This window comes from Ambystoma mexicanum, chromosome 13 (assembly GCF_040938575.1).
Source record: "Ambystoma mexicanum isolate Mex_15411 chromosome 13, UKY_AmexF1_1, whole genome shotgun sequence".
Taxonomy (NCBI): domain Eukaryota; kingdom Metazoa; phylum Chordata; class Amphibia; order Caudata; family Ambystomatidae; genus Ambystoma; species Ambystoma mexicanum.
The window spans coordinates 553,236,898-553,264,710 of NC_090938.1; the positions used below are offsets into that span (position 1 = coordinate 553,236,898).

The following is a 27,813-nucleotide window of genomic DNA, read 5'->3' on the forward strand; positions in this document are numbered from 1 at the left end:
AAGCAGACGTCCATGACCAAATGATAATTATGTGTTCTTATATAGCACTTACGCTTAAGAGCTTTATATAGAAAAAAATATACACCCAATATCACCCAACCTGTGTTGGTACTCATTTATCGACTTCAGAAGGATGAAAGGCTGAGTTGAGGAGTTTAAGAACAGACTCAGTCATTGACTCACCCCATGAAGTGTGCCTGAAATAAACCTTTAATGAGTCTAGCAATTATTGTATAGAATTCCAGAAAGACACATTATTTGGTATTCCTATTCTTTCTTATTTAGGGTGAGTGCTGAAAGGGTTAGACTTGTGGCACTCCTGTTCTTCTTATTTTTGTTTTATTTTGTTTTAAGGGGCCTGAAAATGAAAGCCAGGCACTCCAGAAGTAAAGAGCCACATGGTGCTGGCCACAGCCCAGGAGCTTGCAATAAAAAAAAAGAAAACAAAATGTAAATCTTTTTTTTTAGAGGTTGCAAGGGAGACCCCAGAGGTCGCAGTTGCGAACTCTGGCGACCCCTAAATGACGTCCATGCCCACATGACAGCCTGCCACACCTCCCGACTTTCATGCTATGCTCCCCCCGAAAACTTTGCATAATAAAATCCTTTGCTAGCAAGACACTCATTACGGCTGTCAGCATTTATGACAGGTTCACTTAATGTTGTGTTCACTTGTGGTCCTTGCAACCACCAACCTTTTATCAGTGAGTGTTCAGTGTGGAATAGAGCTGTTAAGAGGTTCAGCCTTTTCTAACTCTTGATGAGCTCCACAGCTTTACATGGACAGTCATTTTGAATGTATGTCTCCCGTTACAATGCCACTTATACAGTCGCTTACTGACCAATTTACTGATATTCTTAGACCTTTTCCCCCATTGCAAATCCATCGACAAAAAACAAAGGTCCCTTTTCCTAGTGCAAAACCTCTCCCCCGTGTGGACGGTATATTCAGGGAGTTGTGCGTCAAAACTTGTCATTTGTTTAAAATAGGCCAAGGGCCTTTCCATGAGTCGCCCCCAAGCGGCCTCATCTATTGTAGAAGGGGGTTGGGCACGCTGCACGCAATAAGGGTTGACTTGCAAACTGACGGACAGGTATTGTCATTATGTATATTACTTGAATGTTACGTTGGAGCTCAGCTTTGAATAAAAAAACGGGTCGTTTCGGATTAGTAGGCTTACGTTAAGGTCAGAAAATGGGTTATGTTTTGTAGGGGAGCTTTGGTTCAATATCGTGGGCATTGTTGAATCCGAGGTGTAGTTCACGCAAAGGTTTATGTAAGATGTGGCAGGGTATTTAAATGGCTCTTTAACTATCAGGAGAGCGATGTTTACGTTATTTTTGTGATGCTTTGGTTTCCCAAAGTCAATCTCGGTTCCGGTCACATGGGCATAGGTCTAGTTGCCATGGAGACACAGAGGGTTCCACGTCACACATCCCGCACTTCCTTGTATGCAAGTGACCAGCTTCAAGCGGATCCGCTGCGCGCCGGCGCGAAGGGGAGGAGCTATGGTTACAGTCACTTCGGACACCAAGTATACGCAGCCAGTCGCGCCGTGGTGACGTCAGGCGCAGCCCGGCGTGGATAAGGCCGAGCCGAGGCCGCCCTGGCTGTGCTGGAAAGATGGCGGCTCCGGGGGAGTACTTCAGCGTTGGCAGCCAGGTGTCCTGCCGGACTTGCCAGGAGCAGCGGCTGCAGGGCGAGGTGGTGGCCTTTGACTACCAGTCAAAGATGCTGGCGCTTAGTATCCTTTAATGGTGTTGTGGGGGCGTGGGTGGGAAGTAAGCGGGCGGTAGCTAGGGAAGCTCGGCCTGCCCGACAGGGAACACGGGGCTCTGGCCCACCGCTCAACATGCCTCTCGTATGTGTGATGCCGATTTGTGTCTGCCTAGGAGCAGAGAGCCTGCCCGGCCGGTCAAAGGGAGTGAGTCTGTATGCTTGGGTGTACTAGGGTTATGCTTCCAGGACTAGGGTCGTAGGGTTATTCTGGGTCAAGTCGGGAGGTATAGTTTGGTAATGAGGCTCACTGTGCTGTATGCCTCCTCCATCAAGTTGTTCTGTTCACCAAATTGCACAGGTTCTCTTTTCCATAGCAGCATATTGCAGCTGTGTACAGTGGTATTACCTATTGCTATGTGGTTTGCCCCAACAATAAGTCATTGAAGTTGGGTCACGCTGCACCTTAGGGCCGCTGCCGATAAGCATCGTAGGTTATCTGTACGGGTTGTCTTCTGCAGACATTAATCCCGCCTCATATTCCTCCATTGTTGTGTTCTTGCAGTTCAGAGCCTATATAATCTATTGGCTATGGTGTGAGGGCGGTGTGTCCGCTAGCCCCTTAAGTTACGTAGTTGAGTTCTGCGATCACAAACGGGTAAGTTAATTGATGTAAATGGTGTTGCGGGGAATAGTAAACGGCTTGAATGCGACTCTTCGGCACTTCATCAGTTTGACTAATTGTGCAGTAGAATGGTATTGCATTATTGCACTGTGCATCAGTCTTTGTAGTCGTATATGAATACTTAGTGCATTGGCTTCAGATGTGGGGAAAGCGATACATTCGAGTATTCGAATGCGTTGCTCTCTGCGCCTTAGTGACCCAATGGGGTAGAAACACACCTGGGGTTGGTACCATGCTCCTGTTTGTCTGGCGTTTCCGGCCGGACTCTTATCTGTAGATATATTTTATATACCGCAGAGTAAAATTGTGCTGAACATCATATTGGTGTTTCAGAGTATTTCACAATGCACGAATGAATGGTATTACTAATGTTTAGGATGCTTTAAACGCATTTGCTAAATTTTAATTTTGAGATGGCCGTGACTCAATATAGGAAGTCTGTTTCGCTCGTTTGTTTTTCTTTAACACGTTTCTCCCAGAATGTCCTTCCTCTAGTGGCAAAGCCAATCATGCAGACATCTTGCTCCTCAATCTACAGTATGTCTCAGATATACAAGTACTCACCGACCGCACGGAAACGCCACCTCCTTTAGCATCCCTTAATATTACCAAGGTGAGTCTGTGTTTTTTTTTTTCTCCCCATTATCAGAATTAACTCGTATTATCGTACTGATAGGTGCATGAGGACACGCCCCAGTTTTCAATTCATGATGCACACATGGGAGCACCCAAGGTGTAAAAATAACTTCTTGCGTCCAAAGAGTGCCTTTTTAGTTTGCCTTTCTTTGTGCTGCGTTTCGCTCTTGAAGCGACTACTTAGTTTCATGACCGGCCTATTCATTTCCACCGAGCAGATTTTGAGTTATTTTGTGCTCAATGAATTTAACTGCATTCATTGCTCCATGCTGTAGACAGCAAAGCCAGATAGTGGTTTACTTTACTTTTAAGCTAGGAGTTTATACGCTAATTGTGAATCCGCCTCCCAAATGAGCTTCAGAATAGCTCGTTTTCAATGCATGTGCTTATGTTGCAACTTTTATTTGCACATTATCTGGTACTCTTTTACACGTCTCTATTTGCAAGCCCAATACTTTTGGATGTTTAACTCGAATATTTGAGAATCTGTTATTTTATACCCTCCGGAGATAGCAGACTGTTTGATTGACAATGTTCATGTATCCGAAGCTGCTGCACGCTCGCCATTAGCAAGTTAATGATGGTCTCTTGGCCAGTAATGAATGTGTGTGTGTGTGTGTGTGCTGAATTGAGGATGGCAATTGACTGACGTGCTAGTAGCTTGCAACAAGTTTTTACCAATGTAACCTATGTTCAGCTTATTTGATGCTGCTATTTGATTGACGGCTGATAATTGGTGCCACCAATTGATGTTGCCCAACAGGTTAGTGGTCGTTTTGGGCTGTTTTTTTAACAACGTGCCTTTTTATTCAGGGGATAACTGCATGGGTTTAGTCTGGAGAGGCATCCCTGATTGGTTTTGGTGGATTCTGATCTCCTACAGTGTGGATGCACTTTTTGTTGCATGTTGTGCATGGGTTATATGAAGAGATACAGTTGCGCAACCTGGCGCCACGTCCCTTGGTGCCACCCCTCCAAAGAGGTGACAGGCTTGCCCCGCCACGCCCCCCCACCCAATATTTTTTTTTTTTTTTTTTTCCCTCCCATTTCCAGCACTGGGACAAACATTATTTTGCTGAAAGATACAATGCTACTTTGGACCTTTCAGGACCAATCCTTATTGGGGGTGCTTACGTCTGCAAATGTGGCAGAGAAATGCTTTCTGCTGACATGCTTTGCCTTCATTGAAACATGTAAGGTGCTCCAAGACCCTCTCGGCAGTTCCAGCGCTAAATAAAATTTGTGTACAGGCTACTGGACTGGGTAGTAGTGGCCTACGTTAAGAAAGTGACACAAATGTAATAGAAGTGCAAGGAAACGAGTAGAGTAGTTCCACCTTTTTTAAATTCTAAAACACTTATTTGATATCAAATGCACTATTAAACATTTATGCAGACACTAGCACAATATAATTGTACAGGACATTCCTATAGTGGATTAATAAATCATTTCTTGAAACATGTATTAAAACTGTCATAGATGGAGGGTGTAATATGCAGATATTAGGGACTTCTATACACCCACCCCCGTCCAAAACCACCTAGTCCAAGTTTCTATCCTCGAGGCTTGATTCTGCCGGACATTCATCACGGGCTGTTGTATGTACATGTAGTTTACGTGACTCTAATCGGTGCATCATATTCCTTCCAAGTTCCGGTGTGGCTCAGACAATTCTTCAGACCAGCTTGTAATGTTTCCGCTACCTTCACTACTTAAGTTGCGTCACAATGAATCATCCTTTCGCTTTTCTCCCAGTGGGAGCTCCAACAGCCTTGTCTTAACTGCAATCTGTTTTAAGGCCACTGACTCAAAATGAGTACTACAGTGGTATTTATTCAGTTCTGGGAGAATCTCCTAATTGGAATCCTTTTTGCGTGCAAGTAGGACCCCCGCCACACAAATCTGCCATGTTCCTTGTAAGTGTCCTGGAATGACCACATTCGCAGTGTATCGCAAAACATTCAGTGCCCCTTTGAAGGGATGGGTGCTTTAAATCAAATGCAATAACTATTAGGTACATTTTGGCTACAGCACGCCACATTTGCCTGTTTTCGTTAACTCTGCCTCAGGCATGTACTGCTTATGCTGCCACACGTGCCAAGACAAATAATTTGGTGGGAGTTTCAAACGCAGTTACAATTGCTGTGAGCTGTTGAGCACCTGCCTCTAGTATATTTAGTTAGCAACCAACATCTACCAGGCACTATTGCACTTGGCTAATGTGTAACCAGTGTGGTTTTTGCCTGCTTTTCCCCCTTTTGTCTGCATCATATGTTCACTTCCCGTTAGCAACCTTTTAGTGCCTTCTGTTGTGTGAAAGGTTTGAAAATGCTGGTATAACTTGGCTCTGGATTTTTGCCTTTTCTGGCCCAGTTGGCTTAAAACAAACTTACCAGGAGCTACTTTAGGCACCTTTTCGTCCTGACAGGCAACATTAATTGAGTGTTGAAGAATTTGGACACACAATACCGAATAGATTATACATAATGGGCAAAAAGGGGACGTGTGCCGATGTTGTGGAGGTTACATTTGTAGTGTACTTTGTACCCGCTCCTGATTCCATAGCAGTAGTTCTGCCTGCTGGGTGAGGTCTGACTCACAGGAGCCAAGCTACTCTTAGCTCCTGCTCATTGAATCATTTCTAACCCTAATGTGTACTTGGAGCACATGCACAGCCATGAATCCAAATCTTTGATCTGCAAGAACCGCTACACTATTTGCCCCCTTCTTGGCACATCTAAAAGGCTACAAGCACCAGAATGACTGTTGCTAGGAAGTAAAGTGTTATGCGCTCCCCATTACAGAAGAAAAATGGGTCGACCAAACTTGGCATCACACACTGAACCTGCCCTTTTCTGTTTCTATGCATGCGCTCACTGATCTGTACTGTATAATGCAGATGCCAGACCTCTTCAAATTTCCCTTTTGATCCTCTCCTTCTGCCATCCAGTCCTGGTGTGCCTCCAATGATCTGTCTCAACGCCAGCAAGACTAGCTCCTGCTCATTGGGACTCCTGCTCCCTCTTTCCCTTCGCTTTGCCACCCTCTTGGGCTCGACTCCACCTGAAGCCAGAAACCTTGGAGTAATCTTTGACTTTTTGCTTTCTCCCTTACATCCAGGAGCTTGCCCAGAAGGCCCACTATCGACTCCACCTCAGCAAAGGAATCCTTCCTTTGCTCACTTCCACCCGGAAGCTCAATGTCTGGTACTCTAGGCTGGACTACTGCGATAGCCTCTTCCTCTCTGTCCCCTCCAGCTTATCCAGAATAAGCCGCCAGACTTATCCCTGGCCTCCAGCCCAGTGGCAGCATCTCTCAGCCCTATAACCTCACCAGTGGATTCTGCAATGATCAAATTCAAATCCCTCTGTATCATCCATAAGGCTGTCTGGGGCCAGGGACCATGCGATCTACAACTGGCCCTCGACAAATGCACTGCTGCCCGATCTCTACGTTCCTCCGAGCCAAGTCTACATAACCAACACTTCTCCAAACGGCAAGATGTTGGTCTAATTCTTTCCTCAGCTGGCTCTCCTCTGAACAGCCTCCCCATCCTCTCCTTGAGCTGCATCTCTTCAATTCCAGAAGCTCTTAAAGACGTTCCTTTCACCCACCCCCTCTATTCCTAGACACCAGTCAACGCATCTGTCCTTCTGGATCCTGGCCTCCTCGGCCTCTTCCCACTGGCCTGTGCTTTCTCACAGGCCTGCACTTATTGAATTGCCAAGTGATATCTGCCAGGTACTTAACAGCAGCTTGCAACGTACCCCCTAGCACTTCCAGTGGAACTCCTAGCACTAGCCCAACCCCCCCCCCCCCCCCCCCCCCCCCCACACCTTCACTCTGCACTTGCACGTTCAGGATGTTCACAAGGCCTAGGAGGGCTGCCTCTTCCTTCTCTTCATTGTTATATTTGCCTTCGTTACCATGGCTCACTCGGCCTGTGGGTGCTTTAAAACAAAATTTACTTGCTGTACAAGCACAATAAATAAACTATGGTAGGAATTTGATTGGTATATTTTTAGGGGTTAAATATTGGGAATAACAGTACCGTTCTGCCACTCTTTTTCACCTTCACTTGGGTGGTTTTACAGGGATGTTGACCATTTGCCGTAAGTACATTCATCTGGATGGCACCTTACAACACTACTTTTTTAATGTTGTATTTGAAAGCAGTATTAACTTTTGTTGGAGGGTTAAGAAGGTTGGGCCTATGAAGTGAGGCTCCGCTGATACCATCCTCCTAGAGAAAAGGGCAGTAAAGAACTGTTGCTGTTCCAGTTGTCCTTGCAATGTATTGCTACTGCCCACATTTCTTCTGTATGATCTACCATTTGCTATGGATTTCTACATGTGGTTATAAATCGGGGAGGTCTTGTTTTGGTTTCAAGTGGGTTCATTTAGTAATGAAGTAATGTGAAGGCTAGCTTATGTATTGTACTTGATGAATTGTGAAGGTTGGTTAGCCTATGTATTTTATTTGAGAAGACGTGTTAAAGGTAGACTTTGCGTCACATATGAGGGATTTAGGAGGATAGCACTTACACTAAACTTAAGACGAAAATATGATAGCCATTGTTTTGCAGTGAAAAGTTATTGAGTAGCTAATGTGTTGGACCTAGAATGGTGAGAAACGAACAATGCTTCGCACCCAATAGATTTGAGGACCTCATATAGACCACACTTAGTTAAAATATGAAGACAACTAATGTGTTGCACTCAGAAGATTGTTTTTTTTTTTTTTTAGGGGTACTCCTTGTAGCATCTAGAATAGCTTTGACGGAACTTGCAAGTATAGCCACGGTTTCGCAATTAGAACTGACGATAGCCAATGTATTGCACTCGGAAGTTCATGGCGGTTAGTTTGGGTATAACCGCTCATTTTGTGAAGATAATGGAGGTATCCTACTAAGCGGTGAGTACACCATGTACTAACCACCCCAGCTCCACTCCTGCATACCTCACAAGAGAACAACCTCTTAGTCACGTGAGTGCCTGGGAACTATGTCCATTGGGTTACAAGTTGGTTGCAGGTAATTGAGGTGCAGGAATGGTTAGTGGGAACTGGCTTGTGGAGGGTCTCTCCAGACGGGGATGCATAGAATGAGTGGTGCCTTTTTTTTTTTTTTTTTCCAACACTAACGTCATGCATGCCGACCTCTTGCTCTTTAGTGACACTTTACTAAAAGTTTGTTTTTTAAATTTATTTAGCTGGCCGCTAGAGCAAAGACGGAAAAGGAAGAGAAGATGAGCCAAGCATATGCAATTAGTGCTGGTGTCTCAGTTGACGGGCAACAGCTTTTCCAGACCATTCATAAAACGTAAGCGTCTCTGGTGCTTGTTTACTGTTGTGATATCAATGCTGTTTGAAGTCCCAGGTTGTCAGTATTGCCCAAAAGCAGTGCTTTCAGTTTCTTTATGCAACCATTGTTCTCCATGACTTAATACTTTGCTCTCACAGATGTACATGAGGCTGCAAGCAGCATTTGATTGTTGTTTATGCTGCTTGTAGGAGGTGTGGAATATTATGTAAAATGATCACAGCACCACCATGTTTTTCAATTGCATTTCTTCTCTTCGCTACAGCTTTCTAATTTGTTCATAGTCCATCAGTGATTGTGCCTTGCTAGTCCTTCTCTGCGCCACAATCTTGACTCTTCACAGAAGGATCACCTACCACCCCATATCCTACCCCACTTCACACCCGGACCCCATGCTACCAGATATCTGCCTAAATGAATGTTAAGGGTCTTCTATCTAGACCAACTAATTGCATGGTTCTAATCTTGGTATAGATGTAGCAAAACAGAAACAATGCCTCTTGTCTGTCTTCCTGTTTACCGTATGGTCACTGGTAGTACTTCTGCCTCCCACTGCTGTCTTGCCCTTTCCACTGCCCAACATGAATTCTGCAGTGCCATTGCACCGTCTGCCTCCTTCAATCGTGAAGACTATATGCTCTTTGTAATCTAAACTTTCTTTAATTATGGAATTGCACATGGCTCTCCAATCTCAGCTCAGACCGTTTTAGATTCCGTTTTCCCTTGTTAGAGGCTCTTGGTGCAAACTGGTAGCTGCTAGTCTGTATTTTTGAACGTATTGCCATTGACTTCTAACTACCTTCCAGGTTGCTATCGGACCCGATTCCCTATTTAACCCCTAACTTTTGCAGTGGGGTTAGTTTTTTTTTTTTTCTCCCAAAGCGGGTTTTTGCATGAATTCCAGAGTACAACAGTTTTCAAGCCCTCTTGTATTCAGGGTTTTGATAATTTTGTTGCAAGTTACTAACCAGACAGAAATGTCACTCGCCCTCTGCCATCAATCCTAGCTCCACTTGTGCACAGTACTCATTTCTTATTGTCCAAGAGTCGGTTATCACTTGCAAAAAGCGTCTGGTAATTTAAGTGCTAAAGATATTCAATTTGTTAACCCAAACTACTACTCTTGGGAAAGTAACGGATTAATATCTTTTCGGTAATCTTCTATAAAGTAACCACCTTTGAGATATTGCCTCGTTCTAGAGCAGCCTTTTCTATGCTTGGTCTGTTTTTCTTTTTTGCTCCGTCTATTTCACTTTAACTTGCGTTATTAATAAAGGTCACATGGTACCATAAACGACTTGGCGTCACTTGTTTTGCCGTCATGGTATGTAAAATGCGATTCACTTCTATAATGTGGCAGTGTTGGCATGCAACCGGCACATTATGTTTTAATTTGCTACTTTTTAATAGTTAATGGGATTTTGGGTTTTTTAAAGTAAATCTGTCTTAATTGTTTTTGAACACTTTGTCTTTCCTCCCATAATTCCCCTCTATAACGTGTGCAGAATGTGATGCATTTCCTCCAAGGATTGTTTTCAAATACTTTTCATTGCCTAACAGTACATACATGCAAAAGGAACACCTCTCCCAAGCCAGGAAAGATTCACACTGGTGACCAGTTAAGGAATGCATCCTATTCAAATCCATGGCCATCACACACAAATGCCTCTCATTGCATGCCCCACCCTACCTATCCGAAAGGGTCACACTCCACTCCTCTAACCCACCAGAACCAATCAGAGCTGTGTACCCACACTTAAAAGATGGAAAGCAGGAGAGTCCAGTTTTCAACACCATGCACCAAAAAAACCAATGCCCTACCCACCACACCATCCGCTGCTGTTTCCTTGTAACCCTAATAACAGCCCCATGTATCTTCCTTTCTTGCATCTAGCTCTGGCATCTTTTATCATATGTCATCACTGTTAAAGCTAAGCAAGCAGTAACAGCGCCACGATGCCCCAGGGCCGCTTGTGCGCTTTATAAACGCAAATCTATTTGCATGTGTTTAAAACAAAAATGGGGGGGATAAGTTGAATGTTTTCATCTTGGGTGAAATCCATTTTTCAAATGAATCTAAGTTTTGTTCTAAGGGAATTCCCTAACTTTCTGTCGCATCCACACTTTCATAAGTATCATTCAACTGGCTTACAGCTTATCAGTTGCATTCAGATTACCACAGCTCCACCTTATTTATGGTTTGATTACTTTCTTTTCATTGATCGTGTTATGCTCTTTTGTTCCTTAATCATATGATTACCTGACTTATTTGGAAATGTTTCTTATGTCACAAAGGTGCTAAACTGCTTGATATGTTTGCCTGATCGATTTCTACTGCATCTGTCTTACTAGTTCACTCTTTCCAAACACTGTCTGGGCCCCATGAAGCTTTAACTGCTCCTGCAGCCATCCTTTTCTTGGTATTCAGACCTCCTCCAAACCAACATCTATCCAGCTTTACTATATATTGTCTTTAGCAGCTTCCATGCTTGTTAGAAATGCGTACTCTACTGTGCTCCAAATTGAACGACCAGGCTCTTTGGCTGTTACTGATATGGTTTTGTAGTGCAAGCTTGATGCTCATGTGTAGTTGCAAGTTAGCTGCGTGTTGCAGTTTATTTATCCTTCATTGTGAAGGGTGATCTGAGTGCAGGTGTGAAGGGCACGTTTAATTAGAATTCTGTATTGGCAGGAAGTGCATGGAATGGGGCAACATTGGGGTGGGGCGGAGGAATGGCCCACCTCGTGACTTTGTAGCTCAGCCACGGGACATTGTGGCAACCTCAATGCACACTCAATGGGGTTCCTTAAGGCGACCAGGCTGAGTAGTACTCTGTATGTGTCGTTTGTTTTGAACTTTAGTGATGCCTGGGTTTTTATTTTTTGAATATATACAGTGCTGAATTTGTACTATTTGTCTTACTTCCACAGCATTAAAGACGTTAAGTGGCAAGAGAAGAATATCGTTGTGTTGGAAGAGGTAGTTATTTCACCACCGTACCAAGTGGACAACTGTAAAGGCAAAGAGGGCAGTTCATTGAATCACGTACGCAAAATAGTAAGTATCTCGTTTGTCCCTGCAATTACTAATGTCGAACCTTCATTGTTAGCCCCTGCTTTCTTATGCAGCAATTTTTAGGCAACTCGAGTCGGGGGAGGAATGGGTTATTGCACGGGACAGGTCAGGGTAGTCATTGGAAGGGGGCAGTACAGCTGTGATAGACATGGGGGGGGGGGTTAACTGATTTCATTTAATCCTTAAACTAGTAATCACAGGGTTTGATCCCAGCAGTGTTAAAAAGGGTTAAATCCCAAATGTGAGTGGTAACTGGGTTAAATCGGTGCATTTGAACTGGCAGTTGGGATTTAACCCTGGTATATTTTTTGAACATTTTGTGGGATTTAATCCTGTTACCTCTCACATTTGGGATCAAATCCTATTACTAGTTTAAGGATTAAATGACTGGAAACTAGAGTGCGTGCCTGACCGTTTCTTTTTTTTTTTCTGGTATAGCGGGGGTTGATCCTGGATTCTGGTGATGCTAGACCTGAGGGGTACAGTGATTTGACACACCTGTAGTTTGTACACTTCACCTGCTCTGGGGGCAGAATGTGACGATTCCCTCTGGGATGGTTTTTCCGAGGGCGGGCCTTCCCGAACGCTGTGCCCGGGGGTTACCTCCCGGTAGCTTGGCTGTGGAGCTTGATATGTGTTGGGAGTGTGGTACCTCCCAGTGGTAGTCTGTAGTTACTTGTGTGGACGGGGAGTTGGTCCGATGAAGTAGATTTATTCAACCAACTTGAATGCACATCATGTGACCTACATGATATATTGGAATATTTACGGAGAATGTGTGCACTTTTAGTTAAACGGGGTGAATGCGCACGTTCTCAGGGGGGTCCTTGAGATAACAAAGGTGTATTCACAAATTTCCAGGTGCCAGCACTTTGAATGGGAATGAATTGGATCCCGAGGGACCCACTGAGAAAAATCTAAAGCAGAAAATGTGTAGTTCATGATACCAGAAGTGATGTAATTGTCTGAGAGCCTCAGTTAGGAGCTCAGTAATGTAATATGGCTCATGTGTAACAAGGATTGGTTTGACTGAAGGAAAGTGGTTTTCTCTTGTTACAAGAAACCAGGCTTTGTTTTATTTAACCAGGGCACTGGTGTAGCTCCCCCCCACCCCCATGGGTGGACCTTCCCTTGGCAGTCCACTCATACATGTATAGAATCAAACGAGAGAAGCACCTTACATATACATGGCATACTACTTTGTTTTTGGAGCATTTGATGAACTATGCAAACTGCAGCAGGTTTGCTCCAGGCTAGCTTCTCAGAGTGCTTGCTATTTAGACCGATTCACTGTTTGGGAGAGGTGAATCTGGCATTTTGAAGATTACAGTCCTAAATCAGGGTGCCTCATTGGTGCTGACCACTATATAATATATATATATATTGAAACCTGCCCCTCTGCCATTGATCCTATGCTTTTGTTTTCAGAGAATCCATTTGTTATAAACTGATGGCTGTTAGTGTGATGTACATTGTGACATGTTGGTTGTCTCATAGAAGAATGTTTTGTGCCCGGATATTCTTTGAAGATACTCCTAGCAAGCAGTCGCACTGCATGTTTGTACTGGCAGGCATACTTTGAGTGTATGGGATATTTAGCATACAAACCTGACTGGAAAACAACAATGCACTGTAGGGATTTGGATATGGGTACTTGAAACTTGAGGAGAACAATCTCCAGTTCTGGAAGTACCTCAAGACCTTTTTCGCGTCTTCCTTTGCCCTCTTCTCCCCTGCTGACCTGTTTTCGCTCTTGGCACTGTCCTCCTGGCCCAGGTACCTGCTCGCACTGCCTCCGGGCCACCCACTGCGCTGGGATCTGTATCTGTACCCCTACAGCCCCTACCTTTCTTCTGCACTTCATATATACCCTATGACCAATCATGTACTTGCCACTTGCTGGCTACACTAACACCATTTCACTTATTTATTCCTTTCGCTGTTCTGCACTTTCCACTTCTCACCCTTCCATGCACTTTACCCCCTTTCCTTTCTCCATGCACTTGTGCGTTCTTGATGTCACTGGGCCTATTACGATTGTTTTTGTTGCTCTTCCCTGTTTCCCTCCCTTTGCTTGGTTGCGCTCTGGAACACTTGTGTATGAGCGTGATATATAAATAAAATAGGGGCTTGTTGGGGAGGGGTTCTCAGTGGAGAAGTCCTAATAAGTTAGCAGACGTGAGAGATTAGTGTAACCCCCACAGATTTGTGGATTGACTGAGTTGCAATTATATTGTGTAAACTGCTGTCATGATCTGGTACCATTTTTCTCATTGCAGCCTTTTCATTTTCTTCTAGGTTGAGAAACATTTTAGAGATGTGGAGAGCCAAAAGGTGGTGCAGCATTCTTCAGCCCCACAGTCACAGAAGGAAAGTGCCCTGTCCTCGTGAAACTCGCCCTTTGAGCACGGGCTTCTTACAGATCCAGCAGTGCCAGCGTGTGCCTCAAAGAGGCCAAAGCTGCTGGCTAAGTGGGGGGTGGGGGTGGGTTAGGGTTTTATTTCGTGTCCGGTCTCATGGAGGGAGCCGACTTCCAAACTTTAGACTTTAAAACAAAATGGATAAATAATTTAAGATTGTTCATTACTTGAGCTACCATGTTTCATTCTCCCAGAGTCAGTTTAATCTTATTTAAGAAGCGATCTTCTGTGTCTTTACTCCACCTTACCTAATTTCTCGAGTTTTGAAGAACTCAGCCTTTCTTCTGAAATAAAAGCAACAATCTGACTGTCAGAATTCAAGCAAAACCCAGAAGTGGTAATGTACTGTGTCCTGGTACCCTTTTAGGGCAAGGCTTGAATTGGCTTTTCATTTCCCCTTTCTTAAAAATATATATGAGAGATATATATTAAAGAGCTGAAATATTTTCTATTGTTTTTGTTGTTGCAAACGGAAGACTTTGTGGTGAAGCTGAGGCAAGCCCCATCTTTCTAACTACTTGTTCGTCCTGGGTTTGTGCTCACTGACTTTCCTGGGTATTGTATTGGGAATGGGTTCTTTGTTGGGGTTGGAATGCTAATGCTGCCTCTTTTCCATTTCTATTCCCCATCAAAGCCAATCTTCCATGGCAGGTTGGCTTACAGTAGTTTGCTGTAGGCTGCCTAAAAGTCCTACTCAAACATTCAGTCCCTGCCCCATAACGAAAGGATGGGAGAAGGGAAGTGGAAGCTCAAGACAGTCGGTGTAGGAGCAGCAATCACATTGGTTCATGCTAAGCTTATACTAAGGCACCCCCCTCTATGAAGGAGGTTGACTAGGTTCTTCCATGCTTGTATCCCAGGGATAAACCTTAAAGCATCGCCATGCCCTTGCTGTCATGGCATATGGGTGCAGGTGGTGTCCTTACAAACAAATGTTTGTATAGCTATGTTGGCAAAAAAGGATGTGGGAGAGCTGGAGCACTGGTGCAGTACTGTGCTTCACCTCCTCAAACAGCTGTGAATATATTTTACTTGCTGGGTGTATTGATGTGAGCCACAGTACGGTGAGGGGTTTAGCGGGGCACCCCACAAATCTTCTGTCATGGTTTTGGCTAGTGTGGGTGGTTCCAGCTCTCCACAGGGGCATCCGTTTGCTTGGAGACCTGCCCCAAAATTGTTGGTCCTTTGCAAACAGATCAAGTTGAGTAATTCAAGCCTTGCCTCTTTTTTTTTTAAACACAAAGTATTGTTGATCAAACAATAAACATTTTTTAACCATCGCTTATTGTGACTTTGTAGATACAGATGTACATGCCTCCAGCTTTATCTAAGATGTATCGGTTACAGAAAGGCACCAATGGTTGAAACTATTTGAGGGCAATAGCGGTTGACCTGAGTAGCATAACTGTGCTTCATCAGTTGAGTGCTGAGGAGGGGGTGTTATTATTTTTGGTAGGGGATCTGCCATGTGACTAGAAAGTATTGCCAAGAAAGTTGCCGTTTTTGGCTTGGAAGAAAGGCACGTTGCGTGTAAAATGGTTTCTCACCATGTCTTAGTATATGGGGTCCTCTTTCATTAGAGGACAGTTTTGAGCATTATCAAGTTTTAGTTGGTTTGCAAGGATTAGTTGGCTTGCTCAATTTTACATTTGAGCAATTACGCCCCACATAAGCATGGCAGGTGTTGGTACAGGTTTGTAACACTGTCCAGGTGGGTTCCTTTTTGGAATTTGTGTTAACGACTGTAGTTGCGATGTATAACGCAAGGTGCGATGCAGAAATGGAGGGGGAACAGAGGGAAGATAGCCAAGTGTCATGCAGCAGAGCACACAAGTGCAGGGGAGCTGAAGTGTGGAGTTGGAAGCGGGGGGGGGTTAAGGACTGTGCATTACATGGGGGGGGGGGGGGGGAATAGAACTAAAACGATAGAGAAGTAGGGTCAGCTGGTGGCAAGTGCAGGGTTAAGTGCAGACATCAGGTGTGCTGTTGGGGGGACTGTAGGATACCAAACAGTTCCCCAGTGTGGGGGGTTGCCAGGGAAACCGAGCATGTGTCACTGGTGGGGGATGGCACCTGGCCCTGAGATCAAAGGGTGGCCAGGTAACCAGTACAGTATCAGCCAGGAATTCAGCAGGGGAGAGAAAGCAGAAGCAAAGAGGAAGGTTTTGAGGTGCTTCTGGAGATGGTTCTCAAGTTTCAGGGAGGCTGTCCCAGAGGGAGGCCCCAGCCAAAGAGTAAGATTTACCACCAACTCGCTTCTCGGAGAAGCGACTGACCCAGAGGGAGTTGGAGGCGGACGAGCAAAGAGCTCGGGACAATATTTAGGAAGAGTTTAAGGTACTGAGGCCACATAAGGCATTGTGGACGATGCAGATGGGTTTTGAACTGAATCCTTGCAGCCACAAAGTCAGTGCAGAGATTGCAGTCCTGGAGATAAGATCACTGGGCATGAGGCCAAGGACAAGTCTTGCAGTCCTGTTCTGGATGAGTTGCAGAGGGTGGAGAGTAGAAGCAGGCAGGTTTAGAAAGAGGCTGTTGCAGTATCCAGCCTGGAGATAATCTGAGCTTCTTGGGGGAGGGGGTGAGGAAAGGAAGAATACCTGAGGAGGTACAGCTGGTATAGGGTGACTTCTTAATGATGCCAGATGTGTGGCGTCGGAGATGACCCCTGAGGTTTTTAGCCTCGCAGGTGGGAGCAGGAAGAGGGTCAAGAGGCCGGCTAAAGAGTGAGGAAAGGAGGAGCGGGTGTGCCGATGAGACTCTTTGTCTTGCTGGCATTAAGGCAGAGCTCATTGGTGGCACAACACTCCTGGATCCTGAGAAGAGGTGGCAGTCATTTGCATAGTGCTGACATTGGGGCGGAGAGTGGCAATGTGCTGGTGCCTGGTATTGGTTGAACATCCAGGGAGAGAGTTTAGACCCCTGGAGGATACCACAGGTAGAGATAGAGGGACCTAAAATGGACCTGGGTTGATCAGAGAGCTAAGTTGGCCACGCCAGGGCCTGACGGGTGATACTGAGGTTGTCACGAAGATGGTTGATTGTCAAAGGCAGAAGAGAGATAAAGCTAAATGAGGACACGGGTGGGGGGGGGGGTTGGTTTGAGAGCAGGTCTTCACAGATGCAGGAGAGCAGCTTCTGGCAGCTCTGAAGCCAGACTGATGGTCATGAAGACCAACGGATTCAGTATGAAGATTAAGCTGGGAGATGGGCAGCTTTTCCAGGTTTGCCCAGGAAGGGAGTGATGGAGATTGGGCGATTTGTTAGCTGGGCAGGAAGAGTCGGCAGACGTTTTCTTAAGAGGTTTCACAGGGTAGTGCTTCAGGAGAGATGGAAAGACTCCAGTGGCGAAGGAGTGGTTGCAGAAGTCTGCTAGAGCAGGAGCCTGGGAGTCAATGTGGTCCTTGATGGTTTTGGAGAAACAGGATGAACCTGTTTTGATGATCCTTTCACAGATAGGACTTGTCTAGAAACCTCATTGTGGGAGATCTGCCAGGCCAGATTCCATGGCCCAGTACGAACCATTGGCAGAAACTAGTCTCTTTAGTGCAAAGACAGTCTGCTGTTTAGGTCAGTTAGTGCGCACTAGCTTAGTCTCTTAAATTGTTTTTGAATCTGCGTTTAGGTCTGGTAGGAGTGGTTGTTGGTAGGATCGGGGGGACCATTTAAAAATGTTTTGTTTCTCTGTTCATGCCCACAAATTGATTTTACACCTAAGGTATCTAATTTTAGTCTGATTGCCAGTAAAATTCTGCATGTGCCAAGGTTAAGGCCATGCTTGTTATGCTAGAGTGTGGTATCCTATTGTGGTGACCCATTTGCTTCAGGTATGCAGGTAATGTGCTTTTGAAGTAGTGATTGTCAACCAAAACCCACTGTCACCTGCCACAAACCTGCAACCCCCCACCCCCAAAATGTGTTCACTAAGTGCAATATTCGGTTTCTGCTCAGCTAGGTTTGTGCAAATGCAGAGACTTGCACAGTTTTATAAGTCAGGGTGCTGAAATGTAGACACTTGTTTTGCTGGAAGGTGGTCATATGTGACTGCTACAAATGTTGTGTGGTTGGTGGTGTTTTGTTAAAATCGTCAGGTCTTCCGGAATCATGTCTATACAGGCATGATGGCTCAATTCAACCTAACAAATTGCATTAGACATATCTGCCTGTCTTGATAGGATGAAGTATCAGTGTGCATACAATTAATGTATTTTAATCTCGATGGCAAGGTAGGCAACCCTTTACTACAAGAAGTAACCAAATGTCTGCTGATAGTGGGCCAACACAACATGTTTGTCTTTCCAAGTGCACATATTCTGTAATGTGTAGAGCATGCAGTAAATTGGAGAGGCCCTTGTTTTATCTGAACGTGGTAATTGATGTACTAGGTTTTCAACGTGGACTATTAAGCATGGTACCATAGGTGGTTTGGATGGAGGTGGTGAACTGAACGCGAGCAGAGACACTTGCATTGTCCCTGCCCTCTGCCTAAATGACCTGAGAACATTCTTTAAATTTTGGCCTGTTTCAGAAGGACTAGTCTTACCAAGGGGCTAATTTGTAACCCCAATCCCCCACCCCTCTTTCGAATTTGGGGCTTTTTTTCACCTGGAACCTCTGATCCCACAATGTTTTTATGAACAGGAGACTATTTACTACAACGGGAATCTTTACTTTTGAAACCCTCATTTCCAGTGTCCTCTGTAAAGGAAAACAATCAGTTTACAGTTTCAACCTGCAATCCTGGGCAAAAACAGACCACCTATGTTGGAGGTTGCGTACAGTTTTGCGCCAATATTCTGACCAATTCTCCAGCAAAAGTTATACTTCCAATGTCTGATGCCTTAATATGAAAAGATGCAGATGCTGAAGCATAGACTGGATCTTTGCAAGGCTGTCCTAGCAGGAGAATTTGGAAGTGACTCCTCGGGCCCAAACTCCTTGTGCGTTCTTTGAAAATCTTGTTTTGCTGGTCGTTCGCTTAAAGTCTGTGGTTCTGAAGGATCTTCTTTAGAAGGATGGACGAGTTGGCTGCACAGTCAAGGATGGTCGTCTGGCACTAAATGTGAGGGACTTTTGATCCAGTATTAAAAATTCGGAAGCCTTGTAAGTGCAGGGCAAAATTTGTCTATGCAATCAATGTTAAGCTGTTTGCAGGGTTTAACTTGTCCATTGTATGCAACTGATCTTGCTTATTTGATAGCGGAAGGCAAAGGCCATTGCAAATTAACGGTTAATGTGATGAAAATGGCAGCGGGAACCATGGCTGTTCTGGCTGCATAAGGATCTTTTTGCCAATTCTCCACACCAAGGTATCGGGCCAGTTCTTGATTTTCCATTGGACCATATTTACCCTGCATGTAGTGATTCATGTAAACCTGTTTTTAGTATTTCAGCACAGCCCCCCCAAATCGAGAAATCCATTCTTAAACTCGAAAACCTGCCTTTTGATCTATTTTAAAATGTTAGTATTCAAGCAAAAAGTTAAAGCTTACATTTTACTTCAAAATGCGGTAGCTGAATCACCAGTTCTAGTAAGCAGGAAGACAACCGTTTGTCAGCAATTAGGGCACTCTGGAAATGCCCCTGCCCTCCCACTAATGGGTGTCTTGTCTTTCCCGTGTGCACTCTCGACGGGAGCTATTGAGGAATGTAACGGAGATGTTGATACAACTTTCCTGTGCTTCAAACATCAGTGGGTAAAAGGTATTATACAACTTGATTCAGTTGAATATGGTGCAAACATTCCAAATTGCATCCTTGCCTCACATTATCATCACTGGCCTTCAATTGAAACAGGATTGTTTCTATATGCAGACAGGGGTGCTTGCATCCGCTTCGGAAAGTGCAATGTCTGAGAGTTGTGATAGAATCCTTTCTACCGCAATTCAGTGTTCCTGCTAATCACAAAACCCCTCTCTGGTGCCGACTTGTCCTGCAGATTGGCTCAACCAGAAGGAGCAAAGACTAAACCTGAATCCTAATTGGGTAACTTTTCAGTGTCTCGTTAAATGGCCCGAGTTACTCCAGTACTGGCAAAGCTCGCGATGCAATTGTCACTTATCTGTATGTGTACAGTTAATGTAATAACCATTTTTCTGTGCAGGGCAATGCTGCCTGAATTCTGCAGTTGGAACTCCTCGAGCTAGTGTCTGTTTTGTAGACTTAATACATTAAAGTAAGCGTTACATTTTATTTGGCTAAAATCACTTATCCAAATTTGTACTCTACTTTATGCTTTGTGTAGTGGGTTAAAGTGCCCAATTGGGCAGGTTGATGGGGCACTTAACTTCACCATGTATAGACTGTTCAGTAAAGTAACGCTGCTAAAAGTATACCAAGTTGTGCAATGGTTTGGTCCTATTTCTTGGGCTGAGATTGTAGCCAGTAGTTGGAAATGACCTCTGGGCGGAAGGGGGTTGGGTTTAGATGTGCATCTTAACATGATTTGTTTTTATTTAAGGAATGTGTGTATAGTTGGTAAGGCAGTATTTGCAAGGTGCGGTTGTGTAGATTAGTTTTGTGTGTAGCTTGCCGCCGAACATGATCTCTAAGCTATGTTCACCATTGTTAAGTAAATATCTTTGCCAGTGGCGGGATATTGACGTTGTCCTTGACACCCCTCGTATCAGTTTGATAACCCTTTGAGTGCATTTTGTCACTTAAGGCTACAATTTGTGACTAATGAGGCTCCTTCAGTGAGTCGTGGTTATTTTAAAATCTGAGCCTTGACTCTTCACGTTATGGTCGAGTACCTTCACTTATGTTAGTGATGCAGAGTTCGTTATGGTCGAGTACCTTCACTTATGTTAGTGATGCAGAGTTTTTGTTGAGTGAAGGGCTTTTGGTGAGGGTGAGTGAGATGCAAGGTGTCCTTGAGCATCTGCCATATGTGGGATACAATAACTTACAGTAATGGGTTCCCCCCAAAAATGGCACGGCTGAGTAGTTTGGTTAAAAGTAAATTGTCATTTTTTTAAACCTGGACCATTAACTTATGCAAAGTTTTGGGGTCCCTTAGACACATGCAGCATTAATATTTGATGCAAAGCCAGATTGGGTAGTATGAAGCTTATGCATGGTGCGTCATTGTTGTGGTCTTGCTTAAATGATAACGATTCAGGAGTGAAATTGGCTGATCTGTTTTGCATTCTAGAGGATTTTTAGAGCATTTTAGTTGGTTCTGATGAGACTCATCTCCATGTCTTTGGTTTGCAATACCCCTATTCTAGCAAGGGGTTAATCTCCCTTGTTTTCTGCAGGCATTGGTTAGATCTTAAGAAAATGGAGCTGCCTGCTGCAGCAGCTTAAAATATGATGGCAATATTTATGGTTTCTGGATGCAACAAGTGCTATCTCTAGCACACCACTACAATAACTGGCAAATAATATAATTATCGCCTTGCTCTCAATTCTTTGCAACCCAGTTGGGAAGGGTCTACACGGGCCGCAAGCCTCTTCCAGGATGAGGCTCTGCATCAATTTTGGCTTTTCTTTTCCCATGTTGGCCTGGCCAGAAAAAGGTTGTCAAAATGATTCTGTTGAAAATAGTAAATATTTACCAATTTTCAACAGACAAACAAATTTTCCATGCTGGTTTTGCCCTGCAAATTGTTTTGATAACGCTGTGATCCTGTATATTCCAGCTCGGATAAAACATGAAGCAGTGTTTACTGTGCGCCATTCATGTTGTAATGTTGAACTCACTATAAACGACTATGTTCATTATTTTACTTTCACGCTGTTATGCCCCTGCAGGTGGTGGCACTTTAATTGCATTGCATACATACCCCTAATTGAAAATGGTGTTCTGAAGTGCAAATCATGGAGGTGTCTGATTTGTTTGTTCAATTTGTGCCAGGCCACCAATCAAAACGGTTTTAAAGAATGCGAGGATCCTAACAAAGTGTGCACATACTTGCTTACAGTGAGAAACATGCATGTGCTTTTAAACCTAGTCTGCCTGTCAAAGTTTGGTCTCCGATCCACGGGGGTAGCATGACTACTCTCCACCATGCCATAATCGTGGTTAGCCAAATTCTTTGTTTGTGCAGCACTAGTGGGAAATTACGTGTTTGCTTCGCAATGGCAACTAAACTAGTAAATCACTCACTTTGTGCATTTTTGTTCAAATATAATGAAGAATGCAAGGCAAAGACGGCCTCGCCCAGTGTGGGAGGTGGCGTGGTGATTTACTAAGCGGTGCTACTGCCACTGTAGGAAATGGCCTTTTTATTTAGTACGAACAACCTATACAAGCCTGATATGATTGCAAATGTTGTGCAGGTGGGTGTATGGCACTGCACCGTTTTAGTTATGTCCTACCACAGCTTGGGTATTGGATAGTCCAAAAAGTGTATATCGTCCCACAGTGAGACAGGCCTCTGTGCGAGTAGTAGTCGAACACTATGGGGAAATCCTTAAACCCAGAGGAAGGCTACCAGGAGTTATTGGGGGGGGGGGGGGGGGAGCGGGGCGGGCACATCCCTGGGCACAGGGGCTGGTTACTCTTAGTTGACCATTATGATGCTGATCCATGTTAGCTAGGTAATACTAGATAAAACTAATCCCTTGATTGCTTTGTCCTATGCCTTTTTTTTTTTTTAAACATAGCCTGTCAAAGTTCATGTATTGATGCCTGTCATGTTTGCAGTGTGGGGTATCATTTCAGTTATGGGCACCTGAGCTAGTTGGCAGACAATTGCCTTTGCAAAATATGGAACAGCCTCCTGCTACTCAAACCGGAATGCATGGGCACAGTGCTGCATGCACTGGGGTCACATGCTTCTGGATTAATGTGTACCAAAATTCTAGCGGTTTGCAAACTCCTGGTGGACGGATTCTTGATCTTGCTCATATAGAATATCGGTTTTGTAGCCGTCTCCAAGCTGCTTTGTGAAGCAAATGGAGAAGAGAGCCTGGTTCCAATGAATTCTTAAGTGCATTTCATTTCTCCAGACTGTACAACATGGTCCTTTTGAGAAGCCAAGCACGCTCTTGACAGCATGTTCTATTATATCAATATGCCTTAGCATGTTGAAAAATAGCTATATGTGAGGGGAAGAATTGCCTTTTTCGCTACAGGAAGATTTGGAGAGATTAGTGTTCCCTGCGCAAAACAATGTCTGAGCTTAAACCATGTATTGCATTATGTTTTGGGGGTCTATAGTACTAAAAAAAAAATGGCTACGCGTATCTGGACATTTGCGTTCTTCAAGATCAAAACCATTGTGCCCCAGTCAGTAAAGTAGGTAGCACCAGTGGTTGGAGTGGGAATGGTCGGGAGTGGTGGTCTACTACTTGGTTTTTACTGTTAACGCCACTACTTTTTGCAACCATTTTCACCATTTCAGAACTGTTCTTTGAAGTTGTAGCCCACTTCTCGGCTGGATAAGTTTCAGTTAAAGTGAAATTTGGCTGTCAACACAGCATCAATGCACCCCTTGAGAAAAATGTTTCTTGATGCCCCTTCCTATGTCAGCTGCCTGGACAGTTCCACTACTTATTTGGTGACCTTGTACCAGTGGGTATTACAATTGACTAAAATGAGTCTGTGATCTTTCCTAAAATTTATATTACTTCCAAAAAATGTTCACTGGGTTCGGTTCAGTGCACAGGCATTCAGGTCTTTGTGCACAGAAATAGGTGAACTGGGGTTTATCTAACATTTGGCAACGGATGCCGTCTCAGTTTAGGGTAGCCAGGTTTGAAACTGAGGGGAGCTATTTACTTCCTGCTTCCACCATACTAGAGCCTGGTCAGCTTGAAACCAACAGCTACCAGTGCCAACTGGTGCCTTCCAAGCATGTAAATGTTACATTAACTTTGAGTATTTGAGTTTTAAAGAATTTGAACACATCTGATCTACATTTAAATACAATGGTTCAAAAAGTTAGACAAGCCTCTCTGGTAACTCCTGGTTCCCTTGTGGTAGCTCCTGCCTACAGGGTGATGCCAGACATTAGGGGGCTTTGTTTATTATTTTTTTGCTCCTGCTCAATGAATCTCAATTTCGAACCCTGGGGTAGCCTCTTGCTACATGGATTAATGATGCTTTTCACCAGACTCGCCAAAGAGGCTTGACTCATTTTCTGAAAGGTGGGAATTTTTGTGTCAGATTGAGGCCTCTGATGGACTCTTGTCTCTATTGGTAAATCCTGATTGACCAGTCGTGATGCTTGCTTGACCTGTGTTCAACCACAAACTTTAAATCACATAATGCTGTAGTCCAATGCCTTTACACTAGGGACAATGTTACTGTTGGCAACAAAAGAGCTGCCTTCAATGTAGTTATTTGTGCCCAATAGTAGGGGTCTTCATGTGTCTATGGCTTTTTCTAGCTCACATGCTAGCTAAAACGGGAAGGGTGGATCCTTGCACAGGATAACACTGGGAATGTATGGCCCATTGTGCGTGGGATGAAATGCTTGGTGCTTTCAGAATAGAGGGCACAGAGTTTATAGCAGGAGTAGAGTACCCTCTGTTGGGTGCAGATGTAGTGTTTCCCATATCGACTGTAGCAGTTTTGTTGTAGTTTAAACTGGCCAGATGGATTACTGAATTGAGTTAGCATGAGTGGCACAGTTGAGGGAATATTAAGGCTCACTTTATGGGAAATTACTTTGTGATCAAGAATTTAGCCACGTGTAAACGCAGGCTTTGGGCATGCTTTATTGTGCAAAGACCAGATGTGAAACCTAGTTGGGTGTTTGCCACTATGCTATGCCAGTCTTGAAACCGATTGACATACAACTTTGAGCCAATGAGCTATAATTGTGTATGAGAAGCTGGGATCTGGCACCCTTAATTTAGATTGAACAAATTCAGCTTTACTTAATGACATTTAGTACATTGAGCAGGACTGGAAGTCTGACATTATGTGCCTGTACACTAGTGTTTTTAGGCGTGACAAGACTATGGAGGGAGGTCAAAACAAATCTTGCTAGTCCTTGTGGCATTCAGATTGCAAGCATGAGTGTAAGTGGGGGGAGAAGGGGGAAATGATATGGAGAGGGAAGGGGGTTGGTGCAATCAGAGCGGCAAGTACGTACAGCCAGTGCAAGGAGGCTGGGGACTGTGGTTACAGCCCCTAGTACATGGCTGACTGGTTCTGTGGAGCCTGGGGTCCAGTGAGACTCTTAGGGTAGCCGGGTAACCAGTCAGTGCAGCAGATGGGTAGGTCAGCAGGGGAGAGAAAAAGTGGAGGTGAAAAGGAAAGGCTTGGGCTGCCTCCTCTGGAACGTCAGGGGCAGGGAGGCCATTCCAGAGGGAGGCACCTGAAGAGGAGAGGGATCTGCCCTTACACAGCTTGTGTGAACTATCAGGAAGGCATTTGTTTAATGCTATATTAAGCAGCTAAACCAGTCGTGCATAGGTGGCCTCCCCTTTAGAGGTGCATTCATTCTGAAATCTGTGTATGAAATCGAGTTAGTGGTTTAATCTTGGGCATCTTAATTCTGCTATTTGTGTTGTGCTTACTGTCATGGCTTTACATTTCTTTGGGATATGTGGCTCTTTGGCGCACAGGTCTGAACATGGCACCACAAGGATGTGGCTGGTGTCCAATTAGAAGAGATGAAGTATGGTGGCATTGCTGTCATAGATTGTTCCGGTACAGTGTTGACTGGACCACATTTTTTTCTGTGGGATGTAGAAGTGATAGAGTATTGATCCAGTAGCAACTGCCTACCGTAGACTTATCAATACGATACATTGGAGTGCTGCACTGATGTCCAGTTCCACCGCACTGTGAAAACCCTCCAAGTCAGTTTCGTATGAGGGAGCTGTATATTGCTGGTGTCACCAAAGGAATAACAAGACTGATATGTCCTCTGATGGAGTCCCAGTGCTAACATCACATCCACTCTGCCTGTGAATAGGACTAGCAGGAACTGCTCTGGATTATTCAACTATCTGGTCCTAGAGAAACAGGATGTTTGCGACTGCTGTGGCCAAGTTGAGAGAGAACTCGAAGTGGATTCTGAAGTGTCTGTGAAGGACATGTTGGGAGAATTGGGAAGACACTAGCACAGCCAGTGAGACTCCCTATTCATGTGTGGATCCTTATGCCAACCATTGACACCAGTGCTTCTCGCGAACGGTTTCCTTTCCCCCTGCAGCTTTTAACAAGAGAAATAGTTCCTTCCCATTCCCCAAATGGAAAACTTGCACAGGTGATGGCTTTCATGTGCCTTGATGGCCTTTTAACCACCAGAGACCACAACACCCTCTGTGCAGGGGACCAGGCAGGAGCAGAGCAGCAGACCAATGTCAACCACTGCACTTGGAAATCCAAGATGGTGGGCAGCTTTTTTTTAAATTGGCTTGGAATAGGAAGCCAATTAACCAGTTTGAAAGTTTGCCTCAGCCAATGGGTGAAAGGTCAGGGCTGCATAACTAAGGCTAGGAAACTGTCTTTTGGCCTGGGTGCTGAGGAGAGGACTTTGCTGAGGAACTGTAAGAGCCCCAGAGCAGGGGAGCCCCCATGAGCATCGGAAGAAGGGTGTGTGCTGGTTATGGTGGAGGGGGGGGGGGCTTCTTGAGCACCAGAAGTGTATACTCCAGTGAGGGAGAGGGGAGCCCCTGAACCCAAAAAGGGGTCTGCTTTAGGAATGGGGCACTGCCTCACCCAGTCCCAGAAGCAGGGGTTACTACAGTGGGGGGAGAGCAAGGCACTATATCCCTGGATGCAGGTTAGCAAGCAGGTTACTATGTGCCTGGGTATGGAACGGTGACCTCTTCTCGCACCCTTCATTAGACTCCCTAAAGTGGGGTCAGGTGAAGTGCCCCGCTGAAGGCCGGAGGAGAGGTGTGCTACAGTGGAGAGGGACTGCCCAGGTGAAGGGAAGAACTTCTAGGGCACTTGCCAGTAGGAGTAAGTCCTAAATTTCAAGGTTGAGAGGCCTTGTAGTAGCCCCCAAAAGAAGTGATCAAGACTTACTGCTAGAATGACCTAAGCAGGAGATCTTGCTGCCTGGAATGTTCTTAATTTTTGTTTTGTTTGTAGCCCTTGGTTTATAATGCTGAGTTCAAGGACTCCTCCCAAGAATCTTTTATAGCCATCCTGAACCAATTTCAATGCAATAGCCTTGTACTTTACCTTTTTGTTTTAATGAAACCTATTTGGGTTCACCCTTCCAAAACTTAACTTTATGAAACTTATTTTAAGAAAACCAGAGCATACAGATTGTAATCTGTAACAAAATGGGTGAAATGCAGCAGCGTCTAGTATATCTATAAACAGCAAATGAGTATCAAACCAAGGAAAAGCAAAGTATCTTCTCACATTGGGACTGTTGGCTATGAGAATAACTGAACAAAATTACTTCCCCCCTATATTAGTTTTCAGTGGCTCAGCAAGGTAAAGCCTGGAACGAGGCTTCAGTTACCACTTGTACCTACACCATCTGCCAAGGAAAGGCTACCCCCTGGATGCCAGGTCATAGGGATTTGCTCTTGATGGGGTGCAATGCACCAGAGTGGTGATGACCTGGCTTTGGTCTAAAGAGCCCTTCCTGGAAACATGTTGTGGCTTGGACCATAGCAACCCATAAGGAAAACCCTAATTGAGGTGAATTTTCTTTTAGCCAAAATTCCGTTATTTTTAGCCTGGTTCAATTTTATTTAATTATGAAACTTAATAATTAGTTTATTTGGTATACAATGTTTCACTTTGATGTAATACTGAGCCAATTGGATGTGGCTGTCAACATTATTACAGGAAAAGACTATTGCAGACTATGGTGCCCACATCACGAGTTTAGTGATAGTTTTTGGAGTCTGTAAAGCTCCTGCTTTTTTTTTTTTAAGTGGTGATAATTCTGATACCACTGCTATTTTGCCAAACTACTTCCAGTCTGAGGGAGGCCTGCCTTGATGGAACGGGGTAGAGTAGGCCAGGAGCAAACAAGTGATCCTACTCACTTGCACTCTCTCTGTACTTGCATTAGGCATGGAAAAGT

The 27,813-nt window shown here is 44.5% G+C and overlaps 1 protein-coding gene and 1 non-coding gene across 3 annotated transcripts; both read left to right on the forward strand.

The window, feature by feature from the left end:
• The first annotated feature begins 1,442 nt into the window (after positions 1-1,442).
• Positions 1,443-15,135, forward strand: LSM12 (LSM12 homolog). Of its 2 annotated transcripts, none has more exons than XM_069634336.1 (5): positions 1,443-1,745; positions 2,882-3,015; positions 8,250-8,359; positions 11,291-11,417; positions 13,734-15,135. In XM_069634336.1, the coding sequence occupies exons 1-5, from the start codon at positions 1,625-1,627 to the stop codon at positions 13,824-13,826; spliced, it is 585 nt and encodes a 194-aa protein (XP_069490437.1). In that variant the 5' UTR covers positions 1,443-1,624; the 3' UTR covers positions 13,827-15,135. The 2 variants fall into 2 exon arrangements, with proteins under 2 accessions (XP_069490437.1, XP_069490438.1); XM_069634337.1 differs by having other exon boundaries at positions 1,543-1,745; positions 13,715-15,135.
• Positions 7,226-7,353, forward strand: LOC138522169 (small Cajal body-specific RNA 4). Its single transcript, XR_011283270.1, has one exon. It is a non-coding gene; the product is annotated as a small Cajal body-specific RNA 4 (non-coding RNA).
• Positions 15,136-27,813: the final 12,678 nt, after the last annotated feature.

Coding starts and splice junctions, on each gene's coding strand:
- LSM12 (XM_069634336.1), top strand. CDS start 1,625: ATGGCGGCTCCGGGGGAGTACTTCAGCGTTGGCAGCCAGGTGTCCTGC. Junction 3,016..8,249: donor CATCCCTTAATATTACCAAG/GTGAGTCTGTGT, acceptor AAATTTATTTAG/CTGGCCGCTAGAGCAAAGAC. Junction 11,418..13,733: donor TGAATCACGTACGCAAAATA/GTAAGTATCTCG, acceptor ATTTTCTTCTAG/GTTGAGAAACATTTTAGAGA.